This window comes from Gigantopelta aegis, chromosome 12 (genome assembly GCF_016097555.1).
Source record: "Gigantopelta aegis isolate Gae_Host chromosome 12, Gae_host_genome, whole genome shotgun sequence".
Classification (NCBI taxonomy): Eukaryota; Metazoa; Mollusca; class Gastropoda; order Neomphalida; family Peltospiridae; genus Gigantopelta; species Gigantopelta aegis.
The window spans coordinates 8,060,014-8,081,210 of record NC_054710.1 but is presented as its reverse complement, the minus strand read 5'-3'; the positions used below and the strand labels follow the sequence as shown (position 1 = coordinate 8,081,210).

General features: G+C 37.6%; 2 protein-coding genes across 2 annotated transcripts; both read left to right on the top strand.

The window, feature by feature from the left end:
- Positions 1-3,504: 3,504 nt before the first annotated feature.
- On the top strand, positions 3,505-4,515 carry LOC121385802 (galanin receptor type 1-like). Its single transcript, XM_041516590.1, has one exon. The coding sequence runs from the start codon at positions 3,505-3,507 to the stop codon at positions 4,513-4,515; it is 1,011 nt and encodes a 336-aa protein (XP_041372524.1).
- Positions 4,516-14,005: 9,490 nt separating this feature from the next.
- LOC121385800 (trissin receptor-like) lies at positions 14,006-15,016 on the top strand. Its single transcript, XM_041516588.1, has one exon. It carries the CDS (start codon positions 14,006-14,008, stop codon positions 15,014-15,016), a length of 1,011 nt encoding a protein of 336 aa, XP_041372522.1.
- The last annotated feature ends 6,181 nt before the right edge of the window (positions 15,017-21,197 follow it).

Genomic DNA, 21,197 nt, shown 5'->3' with positions numbered 1-21,197 from the left:
TTGCAGAGATCGATTAATTTGCAGTCATAAAAAAGAAAGAAAGAAATATTTTATTAAATGACACACTCAACACATTTTATTTACGGTTATATGTCGTCAGACATATGGTTAAGGACCACACAGATATTGAGAGAGGAAACCCACTGTCGCCACTCCATGGGTTACTCTTTTCGATTAGCAGCAAGGGGTCTTTTATATGCACCATCCCACAGACAGGATAGTACATACCACGGCCTTTGTTACACCAGTTGTGGAGCACTGGCTGGAAGGAGAAATAGCCCAATGGGCCCACCGACGGGTGTCGATCCTGGACCGACCGCGCATCGAGCGAACGCTTTACCACTGGGCTACGTCCCGCCAATTCGCAGTCATTTGTCACAGACATACAGTGTCGATTTCTATTAACGTTATAAATAAGCACGTGCCGCTTGGGAATATGACAAAGATAACGTCAGCGTCATCTATCAGTCGATGTTTGTGGAATTAGTATCAGATACTTTATAGGCTTCCTGTATATTTATCTAATCACTGTTTCATTAAGTGGGACGAAATAAATACACTGTGTGTTTATGCATCATTGAGCAGACCATGGAGTGGTGAATATTTTAAACGTAGCTGCAAAGCGTTTGGGACCGGCTAGGCTTAGCTTGACTGCAGTAAGTACACTGTAGCCACTGACATTTCCATGCAAGAGTTTTAGTGATGAATATTTTTAACTATAGGTACTTGGAAATTTACTGCAGATTGCAAGAGTTGTAGTATTTCTTGGAAGTAGCGTCGTTGTGTTCCAATTCATCAGTTTTAAGTATATCTGTTTCAGTTTTACCTCCGTGGACTAATCAAACAAAATTTAAAAGTGGCTGTATTTTTATCAGTTTTAACAGTTCTGTTTGAAAGTGTTTGTTCAGTGTTTCCTTCTGAATTGTGCAAAACAAAATACACTTTAAAAGGAAGTGGTTCAACAATGGACGACAATAACTGTGGAAGCATTTCAATTCTGGAATTCATCATCTCCATTTAATGAGCTTGTGGAATTGTTCAAACATGAACTATTCGAAAACAAGAAGCATTCTGTTATCGAATTAACCAATGAATTTTAATAATACAGTAGATTTGTTTTCATTCACTGACTGAGAAGGTAGGTAGGTAGGTAGGTAGGTAGGTAGGTAACTAGTTTAATGTGCCCATATACCACTAGGGTTTTGAACACGCCCATCCCGACTCCAATTTCCGATATGATTGGGGGCCTGACTCGGGACAGGAATTACTTACTTAAAGACGAATTTAGACATTTTGATTGAGTCAAAGTTCTTTGACTATGTGTATTATCTGTAGACTTTAATTGTAACCTGTAGTTGAATATGCAGACACCATATCTGGGATCGACTACTTCGCAGTTATTTGTAACAGAAATTTAGACGACAGGCAGCTGTGCAATGATTCACGTTTAATGTTTTGATTTCGATTTGACTCTATAGAAAGAACATGCGCTGCTTGGGAATATGACCGATAACATCCACATCATTTATTAATTCTCTCTAGTAGTTTGTGGAATTATTACCAAATACTAAATTGGTTTCATGCGTATTTATATGTGTTTGGTGTGCATGATTAAGTGGACCACCTAGGGCTTGGGTATTTTACACGTAGTTGCAAAACCAGGATCGTTTGGAAAAACTGCTAGGATGATTGCAGTAAGTGCATTGTAGTCATTGATATTTTCATGCAAGCGTTTTAATGCTGAATATTTAACTATAAGTACGTGGAAACTTACTCGAGATTGCAAGAGCTGTAGTATTTCTTGGAAGTAACGTCGTTGTGTTCCAATTCATCGGTTTTAAGTATATCTGTTTCAGCTTTACCTTCGTGAACTAATCAAACAAAATTTAAAAGTGACAGCAGTTCTTAATTAATTTTAACAGTTCTGTCCGAGGGTGTTCAGTGTTTCCTTTGGATTGTGCAAAACAAAATACACTTTAAAGGAACGGTTCCTCAAATGTAACACTTCTAAAAGTAGAATGGAGAGAAATTTTAACCGTGAGCTATTCAACAATGGACGACGACAACTGTGGAAGCATTTCAATTCTCGATTTCATCATCTCCATTTAATGAGCTTGTGGAATTGTTCAAACATGGACTATTCGCTAAACAAGAAGCATTTTATTATCGAATTAACCAATGAATTTAATAATACAGTAGATTTGTTTTCATTCACTGACTGAGAAGGTAGGTAGGTAGGTAGGTAGGTAGGTAACTAGTTTAATGTGCCCATATACCACTAGGGTTTCGAACACGCCCATCCCCGAGTCCAATTTCCGATATGATTGGGGCCCTGACTCGGGACACTAATTACTTACTTAAAGACGAAGTTGTTTGACTATATGTATTATCTGTAGACTTTAACTGTGTCTTGTTTACCTGTAGTTGAATATGCAGACATCATATCTGGGATCGACTACTTCGCAGTTATTTATCACAGAAATTTAGATGACAGGCAGCTGTACAATGATTCACGTTTAATGTTTTGATTTCGATTTGACTCTATAGAAAGAACATGCGCTGCTTGGGAATATGACCGATAACATCCACATCATTTATTAATTCTCTCTAGTAGTTTGTGGAATTATTACCAAATACTAAATTGGTTTCATGCGTATTTATATGTGTTTGTGCATGATTAAGTGGACCACCTAGGGCTTGGGTATTTTACACGTAGTTGCAAATCGTTTGGAAACTGCTAGGATGATTGCAGTAAGTGCATTGTAGTCATTGATATTTTCATGCAAGCGTTTTAATGCTGAATATTTAACTATAAGTACGTGGAAACTTACTCGAGATTGCAAGAGCTGTAGTATTTCTTGGAAGTAACGTCGTTGTGTTCCAATTCATCGGTTTTAAGTATATCTGTTTCAGCTTTACCTTCGTGAACTAATCAAACAAAATTTAAAAGTGACAGCAGTTCTTAATTAATTTTAACAGTTCTGTCCGAGGGTGTTCAGTGTTTCCTTTGGATTGTGCAAAACAAAATACACTTTAAAGGAACAGTTCCTCAAATGTAACACTTCTAAAAGTAGAATGGAGAGAAATTTCAATCGTGAGCTATTCAACAATGGACAACGACAACTGTGGAAGCATTTCAATTCTCGAATTCATCATCTCCATGTAATGATCTTGTAGAATTGTTCAAACATGGACCATTCGAAGCAAGAAGCATTCTATTTTGGAATTAGTCAAAGAATTTTAATAATACAATAGATTTGTTTTCATTCACTGACTAGTGGGAAAACTCTAGAAGTTGAGGAATTGTCTGAAAATAGTAGTCATTTATATATATTTTTGTTATCCAATTTTCATTATGGACTATCTGAAAATGGACGACTTTAAAAACAACTACTGAACAATGTTTGTGCAAAGATTTGTATAAATGACAAGTAGATATTTCATCGACAGTTCTTTAAATGACACAAGCTGACTTAACTTCTTTAATTTCTTGACAAAAACAAAATGAAGGATTTCACAAATGTTGACATATCTGCCTTCGTGGTGTACGTTATCTTGTTCTGTATTGGAATACCAGGAAATCTCGTCATTGTTCTCAGAGTAGTAATGGACCGGAAGTTGCACAGCCCTACCTTTATAGTTATTTCCAGTCTGGCAGTGGCGGACTTTCTGTTCCTGGGCTGCAGGATTCCGCTAGAAATTCTCCACCTGCTCAACGTCAACTGGGTTTATGGCCGATTTCTTTGCAAGATGTCTTATTTTCTTAACCAGACCGCTAGCTATTCGGCTGCCTACCATTTAGTTTTGATGGCTGTTATTAGGTATTATTTATTAGTGCATCCGTTTTCCGCTGTAGTACATTTGACTACAAAAAGGGCGTGCCTAGCCACACTAACGATTTGGGTTCTTACAGCACTGTTACTATTGCCTGTGACTGTTACTAGCGATATTGAGGCTGTGGAGTGCCAAGGTGTTGTCTATACCTATTGTACTATTAATCCGAAAGACCATAATTCTGTGAACATTTTTGTAATCTGTTACAGTATATTTTCCTACGCTCTCCCTCTCGTCATAATTACTGTACTGCACAGTATCAAAGCACGTGCAGTTGCACGCGCTGTGCGTGATCTGACAGACAAAAAGAAGCGCCAGATGTCGACTATGGTGGTTCTGGTGATCATGCTGTTTGGAGTTCTGCTTCTCCCAGTGCATGTGAAGAATCTAGTGTCCCAGTTTGTTTCCATTCCTCTGAGTACTGCGATCCAGGCCACCGACCTGCTGTTTCGATCCCTTGCTTATACCAACAGTTGCATCAACCCGCTCGTTTATGCCTTCTTGTCCGCACAGTTCAGAAAGAGTCTCAAACGAATGTGTCGATGCACCAGAGTGAACACATCATGTCGATCAAACTTGTATCAGTTGTCGGCAGGTTCCTCCACACCAAATCATTTACCACTGTCGATAACGTTAAGAGGTTCTAATGCAACTGATATGGATCACGTGTCAGCCATCTAACTCATTCAGAACACGTATCACATGGTGACACCTCGCATGGTATCAGTATTCAAGAAATAACGGTTAATATAGTAATGCTGGACAATGCTGTGTGGTTGCTTAACACACCAAGGTTTTTTGTGTAGGTTTTTGTTTTGTTGGTTTGTGGGTTTGTGTCTTTTTTGTCTTCTTTTTTCTTTTCTTTTTTGTCTTTTTTTTTGTCTTTTTTTATAGCTTCAAACACATTGCATTCCATTTCACCTACAATTGAATAATATCGTCTTTCTGTCTGAGTTGTTACCAATACATCATTTATCCGCATGTATAATGTATATGACATGACATATCTATATTGTGTAACGATATGACAGGTGACATTATCGAACATCAAATAAATAGACAGAATCACATACCAGTTGTTTTGCCGTGCTATTTATTGCACGAGTTTATAGTGTGCAAGGATATTAGAGCGAGTTGTATACACGAGTGCAATAAATAACATGGCAAAACAACTGGTATGTTGTTCTGTATTTATTACATACCACGCTTCTATATTATGATTAATAAAACTTTAAATAATTCGTCTAGAAGGTTGGTTGAATTTTTAAGGAATTGACAGAACACTGTGTGTCCTGGCTAGGAACATGACGTCATTTCTGGATTGGGGCATGACGTCATACCGGTGACTACGTACTACGCATGTGAGATATTTTATTTTATCATCCATTAAAGGCTTTTGTAGGAGATATTGCTGGTACTATAATTTGCGATATCTCCTACGATATTCTTCGCAGGAGATATTATAAGTTGTAGAAGCATCACGAGGGGTATATGGCTTTTTATGTAGCCTACCCTCTGTGTGTTCTTTTACCCCGAGCCGAAGGCGAGGGGGTAAAAGAACACACAGAGGGTACATAAAAAGCCATATACCCCGAGAGATGCTTCTACAACGAATTTATCTTGCCGACATGTTAAACCATATAGCCAAATAATCAAAATAACGCCAGACAATAATTGTTCACAATTTATTGACGGAGCCGTACCACGCGGACGCGAACGAAACCACTTGCCAGTGACGAAAAATAGTTCCATCGATGAACGAGTTTTTAACTTCAAATGTTTTAATACGAAATTGTCTGAAACAGATATTAATAAAAATTAAAAAAAAACCACTCTTTTTTTATCAGAAATGTATGTAGTAAAAAAAAAATTATATAAAAAAAAACCTGTTGCTAATCGCGCATTAATACAATAATACCACGACCGTAATTAGGTGGCCGAGTTCAACATTGCAGCTTTTAAAAGTATTGAAATTAATTATGTATACTTGATTGATTATCAATGTTATTTATAATCTAATTATTGCTTTAGTATTAACTGGGGCGGCTGGAAACTGTTGGAAATTACAGACGGGGCATAAGAGAATTTGGCTCCGCCCACAGGGGGATAAGGGATTTGTCCAACGGCAAACAACCAATGAGATTAAAGAATTTTACATGAAGGCGAGATAATATAAGTTGTAGAATCATCACCAGGGGTATATGGCTTTTTGTGTACCCTCTGTGTGTTCTTTTACCCCGAGCCGAAGGCGAGGGGGTAAAAGAGCATACAGAGGGTACATAAAAAGCCATATACCCCGAGAGATGCTTCTACAACGAATTTATCTTGCCGACATGTTAAATCATATAGCCAAATAATCAAAATAACGCCAGACAATAATTGTTAACAATTTATTAACGGAGTTGTACCACGCGGACGCGAACGAAACCACTTGCCAGTGACAAAAAACAGTTCCATCGATAAACGAGTTTTTATCTTCAAATGTTTGTAATACGAAATTGTCTGAAACAGATATGTATACTTTACTGATTATCAATGTTATTTATAATCTAATTATTGCTTTAGCATTAACTAGGGTGGCTGGAAACTGTTGGAAATTACAGACGGGGTATAAGAGAATTTGGCTCCGCCCACAGGGGTATAAAGGATTTGTCCAACGGCAAACAACCAATGAGATTAAAGAATTTTACATGAAGGCGAGATAACACTTCTTATAATCTTGGTTGGTCAAATTTTAATCACAAGACTTTTAATTTTGTTACGTCACTGTGTTTGTTTCAGCGCTAAACCTATCATTAGTGACGTCACGCCACTGCCGTTCTGTTAAGGCCACCGCAGACCTTTGCACGCAACAAAAATCGTACGTCGTTGCATCGTGTGCGCTGGCCTGCGATGCAATTTTTGTTGCATGCAACTGAAATTGCTCCGATCAAACATGTTTGATTTTATTGCATGTAATTGCATCTAATTGCACGCTGTCGCAAACGTGTGCGCCTTCCATGCAACAAAACGTTGACGTAATAATTTAAACTGCCAATGAACTGATAGATAGTGATCACATGACTCAAAATTGTGTGGTTATATCCTAAAGGACCAAAAAGCGTGTGGACAAATTAAGTGCAACTTTACGTAAATTCAGTCTTCTATGTCATAACAAATATGTTGTAGAACTATCTCGATGACCACCGTCGAAATAAATACGGGGAAAAACCGCCATTTTGACTGTCACGTGATCACTGCCCAACTAAAATTGTTGGTTGTCGCATGTGTGAGTGGATCAGTGCAACGAGAAAAAACGTTGCTTGCAATCATGCAATTTCAGTTGCATGTGACAAAGTTGCAAATGTCTGCGGTGGCCTTTAGATAACGCGTCTACCACTGCCAAATATAGTAACATGCAACCCAAATTACTGACATTGCTTACAACTGTCGCAAATGAAAAGAATGATAATTGATTGTGACGGAACATGCTCTTAATTTTGTTTTCGCCCGTGGCGATATTAATTGTTTTAGAGGGCCGTGTGCAGTTCCGATATGCACTTAAGCCGGGTGGGCACTTTGTTACGTAATACCTCCGCGCGACCGTGGTCGAGCTGTGCCTATTACACACCCAGCCCAGGTGCGGAGGCCATGTGGCCAGTAGTTACGTAATACCTCCGCGAGTGCGGCTTTTACGACCGTGATTTTGGCGACTATGCGTCAGTAAGTCTGGCCATCTAAGGAAAATTCCCGACTTGGTCTCTGTGGAAATATCACTTGTAGGTATTCGGTGCCGCGATGTACCCCCAGGCGATATTCGGACTTTATGATAAATAGCTAGGGTTTTAGAGATATCAGGGAGAAACATAGGAAGGCTGCAGGGGAAACGGACGTCGTCCACTGAACGAAATATATAAGTTCAGTCCGGACGTGGTAAATATATTTTTCTGCTCTGTGTATAATCTTGATGTGATTGATGTGACTTTAAATATTTTAACACTGTATTATACCAATTTATTTAGACGGTGCTGCCGGTAATCTGACGCAGGCTCACTGTCTAATATATATAAAGCTTATCCAGTCATGCTAGAGGACCTAGGTAAACTGTAGGTTATTGTCTTTATTGTGATAGGTACCAGTATTAATTCTGTGTTACAAGGTTACTGAATGAGTAGTTAAGGGTTAATTAAAAATTAACCAGTTAGGAATAGAGTTGTAATTCCTTTATTAATTAAGTTCCCCTGGCAGCGTTTCTCAATTATCACACGTTACTGAATGAGTAGTAAGGGTTAATAAAAAATTAACCAGTTAGGAATAGAGTTGTAATTCCTTTATTAATTAAGTTCCCCTGGCAGCGTTTCTCAATTATCACACGTGTGGGTGTTGTGTCACGGTGAAGTGATTAGAATATTGTGTAAACTAGACACCTAGAGATTAACTAATTAAGTGATCACTTCTGGGTTGTTATTATTTGTTGTTGTTAATTAACTACTGCGGCAGTACATTTGTCAGCGTAGGTTAATACAGATTCAAAAGTGTATTGTGTTTTTGTTGTGTTTTCTAGTGAACTAAACGTGCTATATTATACATACTTTATATAAGATCGTATCTCTGATCATACCTAGAGACGAGCCACTAGGGTATAACCGCCCGTTACAGAGAGATCTAATAGATATACAGTTAGGAGAGATATTTTGATAATCGTGTTTCATTCAGTTACGGGTATTATAGGATCCCTGTGACATTGATGATAAAGAGAATACTCTATAAGCCGCGGTGGAAGAAATACCTATGTGATATTTTCCTGTCTCTTCACATTGTGGAATATGCCTTTTGAGAGGTCATGACCTCTGATCAGGTGATCGACTGTCACACAGTATAATTCTGTATGGATCTACATGCAAAATGTGCCTATCATTCTGTCGATTCATATTTTAGTTCGTAAAAATACTTGCTGTCAATTCTAATAATTAATGTTATGGCATAATTTAACAAAAAATACTTCCTGTCAATTCTAATAATTAATGTTATGGCATAATTTAACAAAATATATATTTTAATAATTTTGTTTAGCCTTGAATATGTTTATAATATTGTTTGTGTAAACTTCATTGAGAGATGTGTGGCGTAGGGATGAAAAGTGTCATTGAAAATAGCTAACTGAAGTGATCACAACATGACGTCATTTTCTCGGTTTTTAATCTGTGTAATTTCATGCCTTGTTTAGTTAATTTGGAAGTCATTCTGTGCGATTTTTGTCCATTGATGTGCAGTGTTATAAATAAAATACTATACTGGCTCTCGTGTGATACCGTTTATATTACAACTCTTGTGTTTTTAATCGTACATCAATCGCTTTCGCTCGTGGTGTATGATTGAAAACACACTCGTTGTAATATAAACAGTCTCACATGGGAACTCGTTTAGTATTCTGTATGTATCAATAATAAAATAACCTTATCGTACAGATCGACTAGTAAACACCTGGAGTGGTGTAGCAGTCTACATAAAGGAGCGGGGTGTAGCTCAACCGGTAGCGTGTCCACCTGTAATGCAGTTGGTCATTGGATCGATCCTTCTCAGTGGACCCTTTTGCAGTTTTCCCTTCCAACCAGTGGTCCACAACTGGTTTATCAAAGGCCGTGGTATGTGATGTCCTGTCTGTGGGAAAGTGCATATAAAAGACCCCTTGCTGCTTATCGAAAAGAGTAGCCTATGTGGCGGCAGCGGATTTCCTCTAAAGAAATATGTCAGAATGACCATATGTTTGACGTCCAATAGCCGATGATAAGATAAAAACCAATGCGCTCTAAAGGTGTCGTTAAATAAAAGAAACTTTACTCTTTTTTTTCAGTCTACATAAAAAAACCATATTATCTCTAAGCAAAGAACTGAAATAAGCATACTGGGTCTTGAAGCTATTTGGGTGGAACTAAACCACAGCAACTGCAAATTACTACTCGTTTTTTTACAGAGTTCTATTCACTTCAGCTGACATTTGGAATTTAATAGAATAATATTTTAAATACGGAATAGATGACCCTATCGACAACATACTAATTGTTGGTGATTTTAATGAAAACGTGTTTGAATACTTTAATTCAAAAAATAAATCATTTGTGTACTCGATTTCAGTTGACACAATTAATCGTCAAGCCAACACGAATCACAGAAACCAGTAAAAGTCCTTTAGACCTGATATTTGTTTCTTGTCCCCAACATGTAAATTAAACGTGCTGACCCCTTTCTGTAGTGACTACTCGCCAGTCTCTATTCAGCTTGGTAACAATGGTAATCACAATGCAAACCATATGGGATTATTCCCTTGCAGATATCTGCGGTCTAAACACCTTCTTCTCAGAGTTCGATTGGGACCCCATTTTTTGTAACGACTCTGTCCATAACATTGTCACTAAAGTAACATATATTATTTTAAGTGCAGCATAAACGCTTTATCCCATACAAAAACGTTTTAATTTGTCCGAAAGATAAGTGTTTTTATGAATGGAAATATAAGAAAACAAATAAAAAAGAGACGCAAATTACATAGAAAAGCAAACCTCCGCAATTTTAGAACCCAGCGTAATTTGGTTATCACAGAAATTAGAAAAGCTAAATCTGACTAATATATATATATATATATATATATATATATATATATATATATATATATATATATATAAATAGATGCAAATATTGCAAATATTAATGAAGGCAATGTTAACGATAAGCAATGATGAAAATTAGTGTCTTATATAAAGCAACGAGGTTCTGCCAGTATAGTGGTACCAAGTCTACTAATTAATAATGTATCCATAAATGAGCAAAACGATGTAGTAAATGCTTTTAACAATTTCTTTGTAGAACAAGCAACGCTACACGAACCACGTGGAGATCCAAGACTCAGAAATTCCACCAAATAATTTGCTTGGTACTATTAAACTTCAAAGAACAGAAATCGAAGATATTTCAAATTCCCTTGACACTTCAAAATCAGACGGCCCTGGTCTTATTAGTAACAAACTGCTTGAGATATTGTCTGAAGTACTTTGCCGGCCCTTGACTCTTCTTTTCACTTATCATTATCAACCTCGTACTTCCCAACCCTTTGGAAAAAGCTAGTGTTCCACCAATGTATAAAAAAAGGTATTATTCATGATTTAAACAATTATAGACCGATATCTCTATTAAGCAGCATATCGAATATATTCGAAAACTGTGTCTTTAAAAACGTGTTAAATTTTTTTACTGCTAAAATGTAATCAGTCCGGTTTTATCCCTGGTGATTCTACAGTAAACCAACTAATTGATTTTTACAACTGTATATGTCAAGTTATAGATCAAGGTAAAGAAGTAAGATCAGTATTCTGTGATATAAGTACGGCATTCGACAGGGTTTGGATTAAAGGTCTAGTTTACAAATTAACGTATCACAAATAATTTATTGGACTGGTTTAAACACTACTTAACGGACCGCAAGCAACGTGTAGTTTTACAAGGTTACTCCTCATTGAATAAACATGTCCCCCACTGGCGTACCCAAAGGCTCTGTCTTACGACCTCTTTTATTTTTAATATATATTAATGATATTGTCAAAGGGATAAATTCTAATATACGATTATTTGCCGATGATACTTCTCTGTACATTACTGTATAAAATCCTGAAGAATGTAGTAAGATTATGAACTCAGACTTAGAACATACAAATGACTGGACAAAACGTTGGCATGTCAAATTCAGTACCCTAAAAACTGAAACTATGACATTTACTAAAAAACAAAAAATGTCATTTATAAAATCTAACTTGTACCTAGATAATGTTGTTGTGAAAGAAACTGACCATCACACACATTTAAGATTAACATTCTAAAACAGTGGCGAATGGTATCTTTATTTCCAGAACATTAAAGAAAAAACAAGCAAAATGACATATTTTCTCCGCTCGCTAAAATACCGGCCCTCTAGAAAGTCGCTAGAAAAAATATATTGTTCATTTATTCTTCCAGCTTTGATTGTTCCAGGATCGATCCCCGTCGGTGGAACCATTGGGCTATTTCTCGTTCCCGCGAGTGCTCCACAACTGGTGCAACAAAGGCTGTGGTATATACTATCCTGTCTTGGAGATGGTGCATATAAAAGATCTGTTGCTGCTAATCGAAAAGAGTAGCCCATGAAGTGGCGACAGCGGGTTTCCTCTCTCAATATCTGTGTGGTCCTTAACCATATGTCTGACGCCATATAACCGTAAATAAAATGTGTTGAGTGTGTCATTGAATAAAACATTTCTTTCTTTTTTAAGAACCACACTAACTACATCCCTCTGGACGAGGCGTAAAAATACTTTAATTGTGTCTTGCTTACCTTGAGTTGAACCTGCACACATCATTGCAGAGATTGGTTAATTCGCAGTCATTAAAAAGAAAGAAAGAAATGTGTTATTTAACGACGCACTCAAAGGCTTTACCACTGGGCTAGTCCAGCCAATTTGCAGTCATTTGTCACAGACATACAGTGTCTCGATTTCTATTAACGTTATAGAAAAGCACGTGCCAAATGGGAATATCACAAAGATAACATCAGCGTCAATTATCAGTCGATGTTTGTGGAATTAATATCAGATACTTTATAGGCTTCCTGTCTATTTATCTAATCACTGTTTCATTAAGTGGGACAAAATAAATACACTGTGTGTTTATGCATCATTAAGCACACCATGGAGTGATGAATATTTTAAACGTAGTTGCAAAGAGTTTGGAAACGACTAGGCTTAGCTTGATTGCAGTAAGTACACTGTAGCCACTGACATTTCCATGCAAGCGTTTTAGTGGTGAATATTTTTAACTATAGGTACTTGGAAATTTACTGCAGATTGCAAGAGTATTTCTTGGAAGTAGCGTCGTTGTGTTCCAATTCATCAGTTTTAAGTTTATCTGTTTCAGTTTTACCTTCGTGGACTAATTTTAAAGTGGCTGTATTTTTATCAGTTTTAACAGTTCTGTTTGAAAGTGTTCGTTCAGTGTTTCCTTCTGAATTGTGCAAAACAAAATACACTTTAAAAGGAAGTGGTTCAACAATGGACGACAATAAGTGTGGAAGCATTTCAATTCTGGAATTCATCATCTCCATTTAATGCGCTTGTGGAATTGTTCAAACATGAACCATTCGAAAACAAGAAGAATTCTGTTATCGAATTAACCAATGAATTTTAATAATACAGTAGATTTGTTTTCATTCACTGACTGAGAAGGTAGGTAGGTAGGTAGGTAGGTAGGTAACTAATTTAATGTGCTCATATACCACTAGGGTTTCGAATTACTTACTTAAAGACGAATTTAGACATTTTGATTGAGTCAAAGTTGTTTGACTATGTGTATTATCTGTACACGCATTGACTCAACACCACGCAAAAAAAAAGACTTTAATTGTGTCTTGTTTACCTGGAGTTGAATATGCAGACATCATATCTGGGATCGAATAGTTCGCAGTTATTTGTCACAGAAATGTAGACGACAGGCATTTGTTACAATGATGCACGTTTAATGCTTTGATTTCGATTTGACGCTATAGAAAAGCATACGCCGCTTGGACATATGACCGATAACATCAACATCATATATTAATTTTGTCTAGTGGTTTGTGTAATTATTACCAAATACTATATTGGTTTCGTGCGTATTGATCTGTGTCTGTGCATGATTAGGTGGACCATCTAGAGCTTGGGTATTTTGCATGTAGTTGCAAACCGTTTGGAAACTGCTAGGTTTAGGTTGATGGCAGTAAGTACTCTGTAGCCATTGACATTTTCATGCAAGCGTTTATGTGCTGAATATTTTAACTATAAGTACGTGGAAACTTACTCGAGATTGCAAGAGTAGTATTTCTTGGAAGTAACGTCGTTGTGTTCCAATTCATCGGTTTTAAGTATATCTGTTTCAGCTTTACCTTCGTGGACTAATCAAACAAAATTTAAAAGAGACAGCAAGTTTTAATTAATTTTAGCAGTTCTGTCCGAGTGTTGAGTGTTTCCTCTGGATTATGCAAAACGAAATACACTTTAAAAGGAACGGTAAAAGCAGAATAGAGAGAAATTTCAATCGTGAACTATTCAAAAATGGACGACCACAACTGTGGAAGCATTTCAATTCTGGATACAAGCTGACTTAACTGCTTTAATTTCTTGACAAAAACAAAATGAAGGATTTCACAAATGTTGACATATCTGCCTTCGTGGTGTACGTTATCTTGTTCTGTATTGGAATACCAGGAAATCTCGTCATTGTTCTCAGAGTAGTAATGGACCGGAAGTTGCACAACCCTACCTTTATAGTTATTTCTGGTCTGGCAGTGGCGGACTTCCTGTTCCTGGGCTGCAGGATTCCGCTAGAAATTCTCCACCTGCTCAACGTCAACTGGGTTTATGGCCGATTTCTTTGCAAGATGTCTTATTTTCTTTACCAGACCGCTAGCTATTCGGCTGCCTACCATTTAGTTTTGATGGCTGCCATTAGGTATTATTTATTAGTGCATCCGTTTTCCGCTGTAGTACATTTGACTACAAAAAAGGCGTGCCTAGCCACACTAACGATTTGGGTTATTTCAGCACTGTTACTATTGCCTGTGACTGTTATTAGCGACACTGGCACTATGGTGTACCAAGGTGTTGTGTATATCCACTGTACTATTAATCCGAAAGACCAAAATTCTTTCAAAACTTTCGTGATCTGTTACAGTATATTTTCCTACGCTCTCCCTCTTCTCATAATTACTGTACTGCACAGTATCAAAGCACGTGCAGTTGCACGCGCGGTGCGTGATCTGACAGACAAAAAGAAGCGCCAGATGTCGACTATGGTGGTTCTGGTGATCATGTTATTCGGAGTTCTGCTCCTGCCCGTGCACGTGAAGAATCTCGTGGGCGTGTTCGTTTCCATTCCTCGGAGTACTGCGCTCCAATCCACCGACCTGCTGTTTCGATGCCTTGCTTATGCCAACAGTTGCATCAACCCGCTCGTTTATGCCTTCTTGTCCGCACAGTTCAGAAAGAGTCTCAAACAAATCTGTCGATGCACTAGAGTGAACACATCACGCCGATCAAGCGTGTATCAGTTGTCTGTAGGTTCCTCCACACCAAGTCATTTACCAGTACCGACAACGTCAACAGGATACAATGCAACTGATACACATGAAGTGTCAATCATCTAATCGGTCAGAACACGTATCAAATAGTGCCACCTCGCATGGTATTAGTATTCAAGGTTGTTTTGTTTTGTGTTTTTTTGTTGTTGTTTTTTTGTTTTTGTTTTTTTTTGTGTTTTTGGGGGGTTTTTTTGTGGGGGTTTTTGGGGGGGTGTTGTTGGTTGGTGGGTTCGGGTCTTTTTTTTTTTTCTTCTTTTTTTTTTTTGGGGGGGGGGGGTGTTGGGGATTTTTTTTAGCTTCAAATACATTTCATTCCATTTCCCCCACAATCGTCTTTGTGTCAGAGTTGTGACCAATATATCATTTATCCGCATGTTTAGTGTATATGACATGACATGTCTATGTTGTGTAACGATATGACAGGTAAAATTATAGACCATCAAATAAATACATAGAATCACATACCAGTTGTTTTGCCGTGTTATTTATTGCGTAAGGATATTAGAACGAGTTGTATAAACGAGTGCAATATATAACATGGCAAAACAACTGGTATGTTGTTCTGTATTTATTACATACCACGCTTCTATATTATGATTAATAAAAAAGTTTAATTAAATATAACAATTTACTTCGTCAAGAAAGTCGGTTGAATTTTTAAGGAATTGACGTCATTTCTGGATTAGGGCATGACGTCATTCCGATGAATACGTCCTACGCATGTGCGAATGAAATGATTTTCACCTGTAAACGAGCTTTAGCGAGTGACAAGTGAAAATTATTTCACGAGGGACATACATTTTATAATAACTGGTACCGAGTTTGTTATTTTATTTATTAGTCCAGCTATTTGGGTTTTTTAGAAACCTTTATTTTCGATATAGCCTACATCGGCTACACATCCATGTATATAGAAATTACGTAAACTACTTTACTGTTCTGGGTATTGTTTAACTTTGTATTTTATTCACGGTTCACAGAAAATTTTGAAGACCCAAAGTTCTATATATTCTGTAAAAAAATCTATAATGAATTGCATTAAAGTAGCATTTTATTACAAGTTTAACACTGAAACCAGTAATATGTAAACGCAAAGTTTTTAAACTACGTGACGTCATTGTGTGTGCTTTGCCAAATCGTGATGACGTCATATTTAGTACCGGCAATGTGATTGGTTTGTTGGCGTCAAATCGTCCAATAGCAGTGTAGGTTGAACGAATGCATGATAAAATCTCAGTGAGAAATTAATAGAGATTATTATACGAGTTTCTGTGTCGTACTGATTTTAAGAAACGAGTGTCATGATTGTTGTATTGCCCGAGCGAGAGCGAGGGTAATACATGAATCCTGACACGAGTTTCGTAAAATCAGTACGACTCACACGCGAGTGTAATAATTTCTTTATTATCCATATTATTATTGTTGTTTTCTTTGTGAATAACAAGACTAAATTCAAAATGTTTCAGCCACAACTAGAAGGAGACGACGAAATGACGTCATATTTCAAATGCACAGTCTGAGTTAGGACTGGAGAAGCAACGTCATGTTATGACGTCGCTTTCCAAAATTACGTCATTACACTTGTTATTACACGTGTGCTTCGTATGATTATTATTAACTCAGTTCTGTTGAACCATATGGATAATAAAACATACCTAGTTCTAGACTGGACAGGGCGGTGAGGATGTTCTGCAGGTTGTGGTTTGTTGGCAGCTGTTTAACCCACTCTGTTTTCGGATGGGTAGGGACCATCACTGGGTGAAACGTTCGACAAAGAGGGCACCGGAAGCCGTCTGTCTCCACGCAGGCGCAGATGTAATCAGCGAGACATTCCTTGCAGAATGAATGCCTGCAGGTGAGAGTTTTGAATTCGATGGTGTGCAGACAGGCCTCGCAGAAAGGAATTCCGGTTTCCACACAGAAAGACATACCTGAAGGAGGAAAATACAGTGACAGGAAGATAGATGAATCTGAGACTATTGTCCAAAACCCTCTATAATAACCACTTGTTTCTTTGAGGTTGCACGTCACCATTCATTTTTGCACACATGTCAATAGAATGAGAATGTATTCTGTGAATAACACAACATATTATAAATACATGTATACCATTTCATGGTGATTTTTCCAACACGATTTTTTATCTCCGCGAGTGATGTGTAAAACGCTTATTTTATGAATTGAATAAATAGAGGATAATAAACGAGTTATTAATTACTGGTATTATCAAATTTATGATTTTATATTTACGCACTCAACACATTTTATTTACGGTTATATGGTGTCGGGCATATGGTTAAGGACCACACAGATATTGAGAGAGGAAACCCGCTGTCGCCACTTCATGAGCTACTCTTTTCGATTAGCACCAAGGGATATTTTATGTGCATCATCCCACAGACAGGATAGCACATACCACGGCCTTTGATATACCACTGGCTGGAGCGAGAAATAGCCCAATGGGCCCATTGACGGGGATCGATCCCAAACCGACTGCGCATCAAGCGAGCGCTTTTACCACTGGGCTACGTCTCGCTCCTTCATCAAGATAAAAAATGTCAACACTGGCAATTGCAAGGACCACATCATCAGTGTCAGCCGATCTGATGAGTACGTTCTTGTTTTATGGTAATTCTCTGCACAATGGAGAACATGTAAGAGTCGTCTTGTGTCGGCTTCTTCGCGATCACATGGTGCCAGGTCAGGTCACATAGTACATTCATATGAACACACAATAATGGTTTAGTGTGCTGTGCATCTTCTTGCCTTAGTGCGTTGCAATGAAGTGTGACTAATACCGATATAGCTGGATTTTATGTTCATGCACGTAGTTCAAAGTGCCAGTTTGTTATAATTGAACAATAATTCAGTTTCCTGTTTTCTCTTCTGACTCACTGATCTCTAGGCTGCTGTTGCTGCTGTATCGATCCCATATCACGTATAATCACTTTACAGTTGCAAGTTACATTTTGCATCTACTTTCTGGCATATCAAAAGCTGTGGTATGTGCTATCCTGTCTGTGGGATGGTGCATATTAGATATCCCTTGCAGGGAACATTTTGTTTTCAAAATCGATATGGAAATTGATTACCAATTACTAATTTTGTGTAGCATCTTTTTGTTTTGGTACAGTCGTGTTTCATGTACGTAATGTGGTAAGTCATAATCGGTATTCTCTTGTTTGTCGCCATTGTTCGCTTGGTGCACGGTCGGTCTAGGATCAATCCCCGTCGGTGGACCCATTGGGCTATTTCTCGTTATAGCCAGTACCCCATAACTGGTATGACAAAGGCCGTGGTATGTACTATCCTGTTTGTGGGATGGTGCATATTAAAGACCCATTGCTGCCAATCGAAAAGAGTAGTCCATGAAGTGGCGACAGCGAGTTGTCTTTCTCAATATGTGTGTGGTTTTAACCATATGTCTGACGCTATGTAACCGTAAATAAAATGTGTTGAGTGCGTCGTTAAATATAACATGTTCTTCTTTCTAATATACTAGTATACAACAGCACATATATCCTGGCACGCATGCATCTCTCTCTCTCTCTCTCTCTCTCTCTCTCTCTCTCTCTCTCTCTCTCTCTCTCTCTCTCTCTTTTAGCGAAAAAAGAAATACCGCAACTAAAATATTACTACACAATAAACGCTTACACTGATAATTAAATAATATCAAAAAATACTTTTAAAAGTCTGATGATCACTGAAAATGCTTATGGTTTAATAATAATTATCGGTAATACCCGATAATTGTATTTAATGAAGTTTTGAGATAGTTTGTGTTAGGATCAGTACCATTGTATAGTATATATTAATTAATTATATGTAGTACAGCGTAACACATAATACAATTAGTCATTTAAAAATACATCACTTCCTCTCTTTGTTTGTAGTTTGAGTCAGATAAACGTGTTTGGAAATTTAACACCCACCCACCCACCCTGTTTATTGATAATATTCTACTACGTTTTTGTTTATACACAATGCCATTGTTTTCTTTGTTGTTTTTTATGATTTGCATGATACTGCCGAATTTGTTTTGGAATATATTTTCAGGTGGTTAGTGTTGAACTTGAAGGACTTCGTTAACTGTTAAGACATGAAAAAGAACATTTCTTGACAGCTTCCACATGTGTAGAGGACATGTTTCCTATAAGATGTTGTTCATTCCTGGAGGTATTCGTTTTTCGCGCATATATTTCAGTGACTTTTATTAATACATCTTAGATGAAGATACGTTTACTTCCCATTTTACCTGCACGCGTTCTCTTTTTTATCCATTTTCTTATTTTGTATTTGCACTTATCTGGTATTAAAATAATTTTCCCCGCAGTTGGTGGAGATTTGATCGGCGAGATCCGGGGAGACACGATATGGATTTACGAGCATACTGGCCCTTATTTACCCCTACCGGCGTACAGTGGAGGGGAGGGTGTATTAGGTTATTAATACTAATTATATTGGGGATTACTACTGAAGAACCAGTGGAGTCCATTCCTTTATGGTACCGTATTGGACTTGCCCTCTAAGGGAAACCTAGACGGTGGAGATATTAATAGCGCTAAGCGGTATGTGGCTCGTCGATCCTCCTCTTTGTGGGGCCTAAAGAGGTGGGGCACACAAGGTACCAAGGGGCCACCTTCATGCAAGGGTTAAAGTTAAAGGCTGTTGGTTGTCTCCCCGGTTCTTGAAAAACAAAAATCCGTTTGCTGCGGCCGAATTGATCCAAACTTTTAAACTTGTTTTTTGTGTTGTGTTTTAAAGATGCTGAAGTCTATATCAAAATCTATGCATTAATAATTATGTGATCCCTTTGTGCTTTACTGTTCATATGTCTAAGGACTGACAGCTAGACATAATATTATAACTGAACAGACGAATCAACATAAAGAATAATTAACAACCCTGTGTGGGGGGAGGGGGGGGGGGGGTACTGCTTGAACCAATTAGCAATAACATTATATGGTTGTAATTCCTAGGCCAGATCTTTTAAGCAGCCAAAACGCTAATATGTGATTTCCCAATATATTTTCTTCTGACGACGGTCATGTTTAATTTTGACATACAAGAAGTAATACTATGGTAGTTTAGTCAGTTCTGTTGACTTCCTAGTATGTGAAAACATGGGGTTAGTAACTTAAATCGATTTATCTATGTGTCCTGTGAGCCAGGATATTGGCAAATTTGTGTTTTGATGGCGGCCATTTTGAAAACCAAGATGGCGATCACAATTATGGTTGGATCGCATGTGTCCTGCTTTTATATGAAAGAGTATTACAAATTGTACAAGAATTCCATATGTCACTCTTTTTCACATATTAAACAATGTTTACCTAATCGACTAGATTATTACCTAAGATGTAAATATTGTTAACTACGTTACCTGTTTCGGTCGGTAAAACATTTAGTTGTATAGCTTAGAGCCAAACTATTCAGTGTTTTATCAAAACATGTATGTTGTTCAACAAAATATGTCCTTATAATAATTTATAGAAATTAGTTTAGATATTTTAAGGCAAATTACAAAATGGAGTCTTCGAGAACCAATGTTATGAGACAACAATTTTGGAAAACGAATGTAACAGTTCCGATGTCCTACAATGATCCAGAAAGATATTTAAGTTAAAGCATGTTAGGACCATATATTTTTGGCGAGTATATATTAAGAGATTTTTGCCAGCAGACTCCGTGACAATCATGTGACTTCAACAGCTAGACGTAGCCCAGTGGTAAAGCGTTCGCTCGATGCGTGGTCGGTCGAAGATCGATCCCCGTCGGTGGACCCATTGGGCTATTTCTCTCTCCAGCCAGTGTTCCACAACTGGTGTAACAAAGACCGTGGGATGTTGCATATAAAAGATCCCTTGCTGCTAATCCATAACCATATGTCCGATACCATATAACCGTAAATAAAATGTGTTGAGTGCGTCGTTAAATAAACCATTTCCTTCCTTCAATAGCTGGATAGCAGTATAGATAAGAACAAAAATAGTTTCCTCTGATGACTATATGTCAGAATGACGAAATATTCGACATCCAGTAGCCGGTGATTAATTAATCAATGTGCTCTAGTGGTGGCGTTAAACAAAAACTTTAACTGGACGCTGGACAGCTTCCGGTGTATAGCTATTAAAATGTTTTTTTGTTTGTTTGATGACTATGAATGCATACGTCAACATTTTATGGAGTGTCACCCTAGCATAGACGTACATGGGGGGGGGGGGTCGATGGGTTCGATCGAAACCAC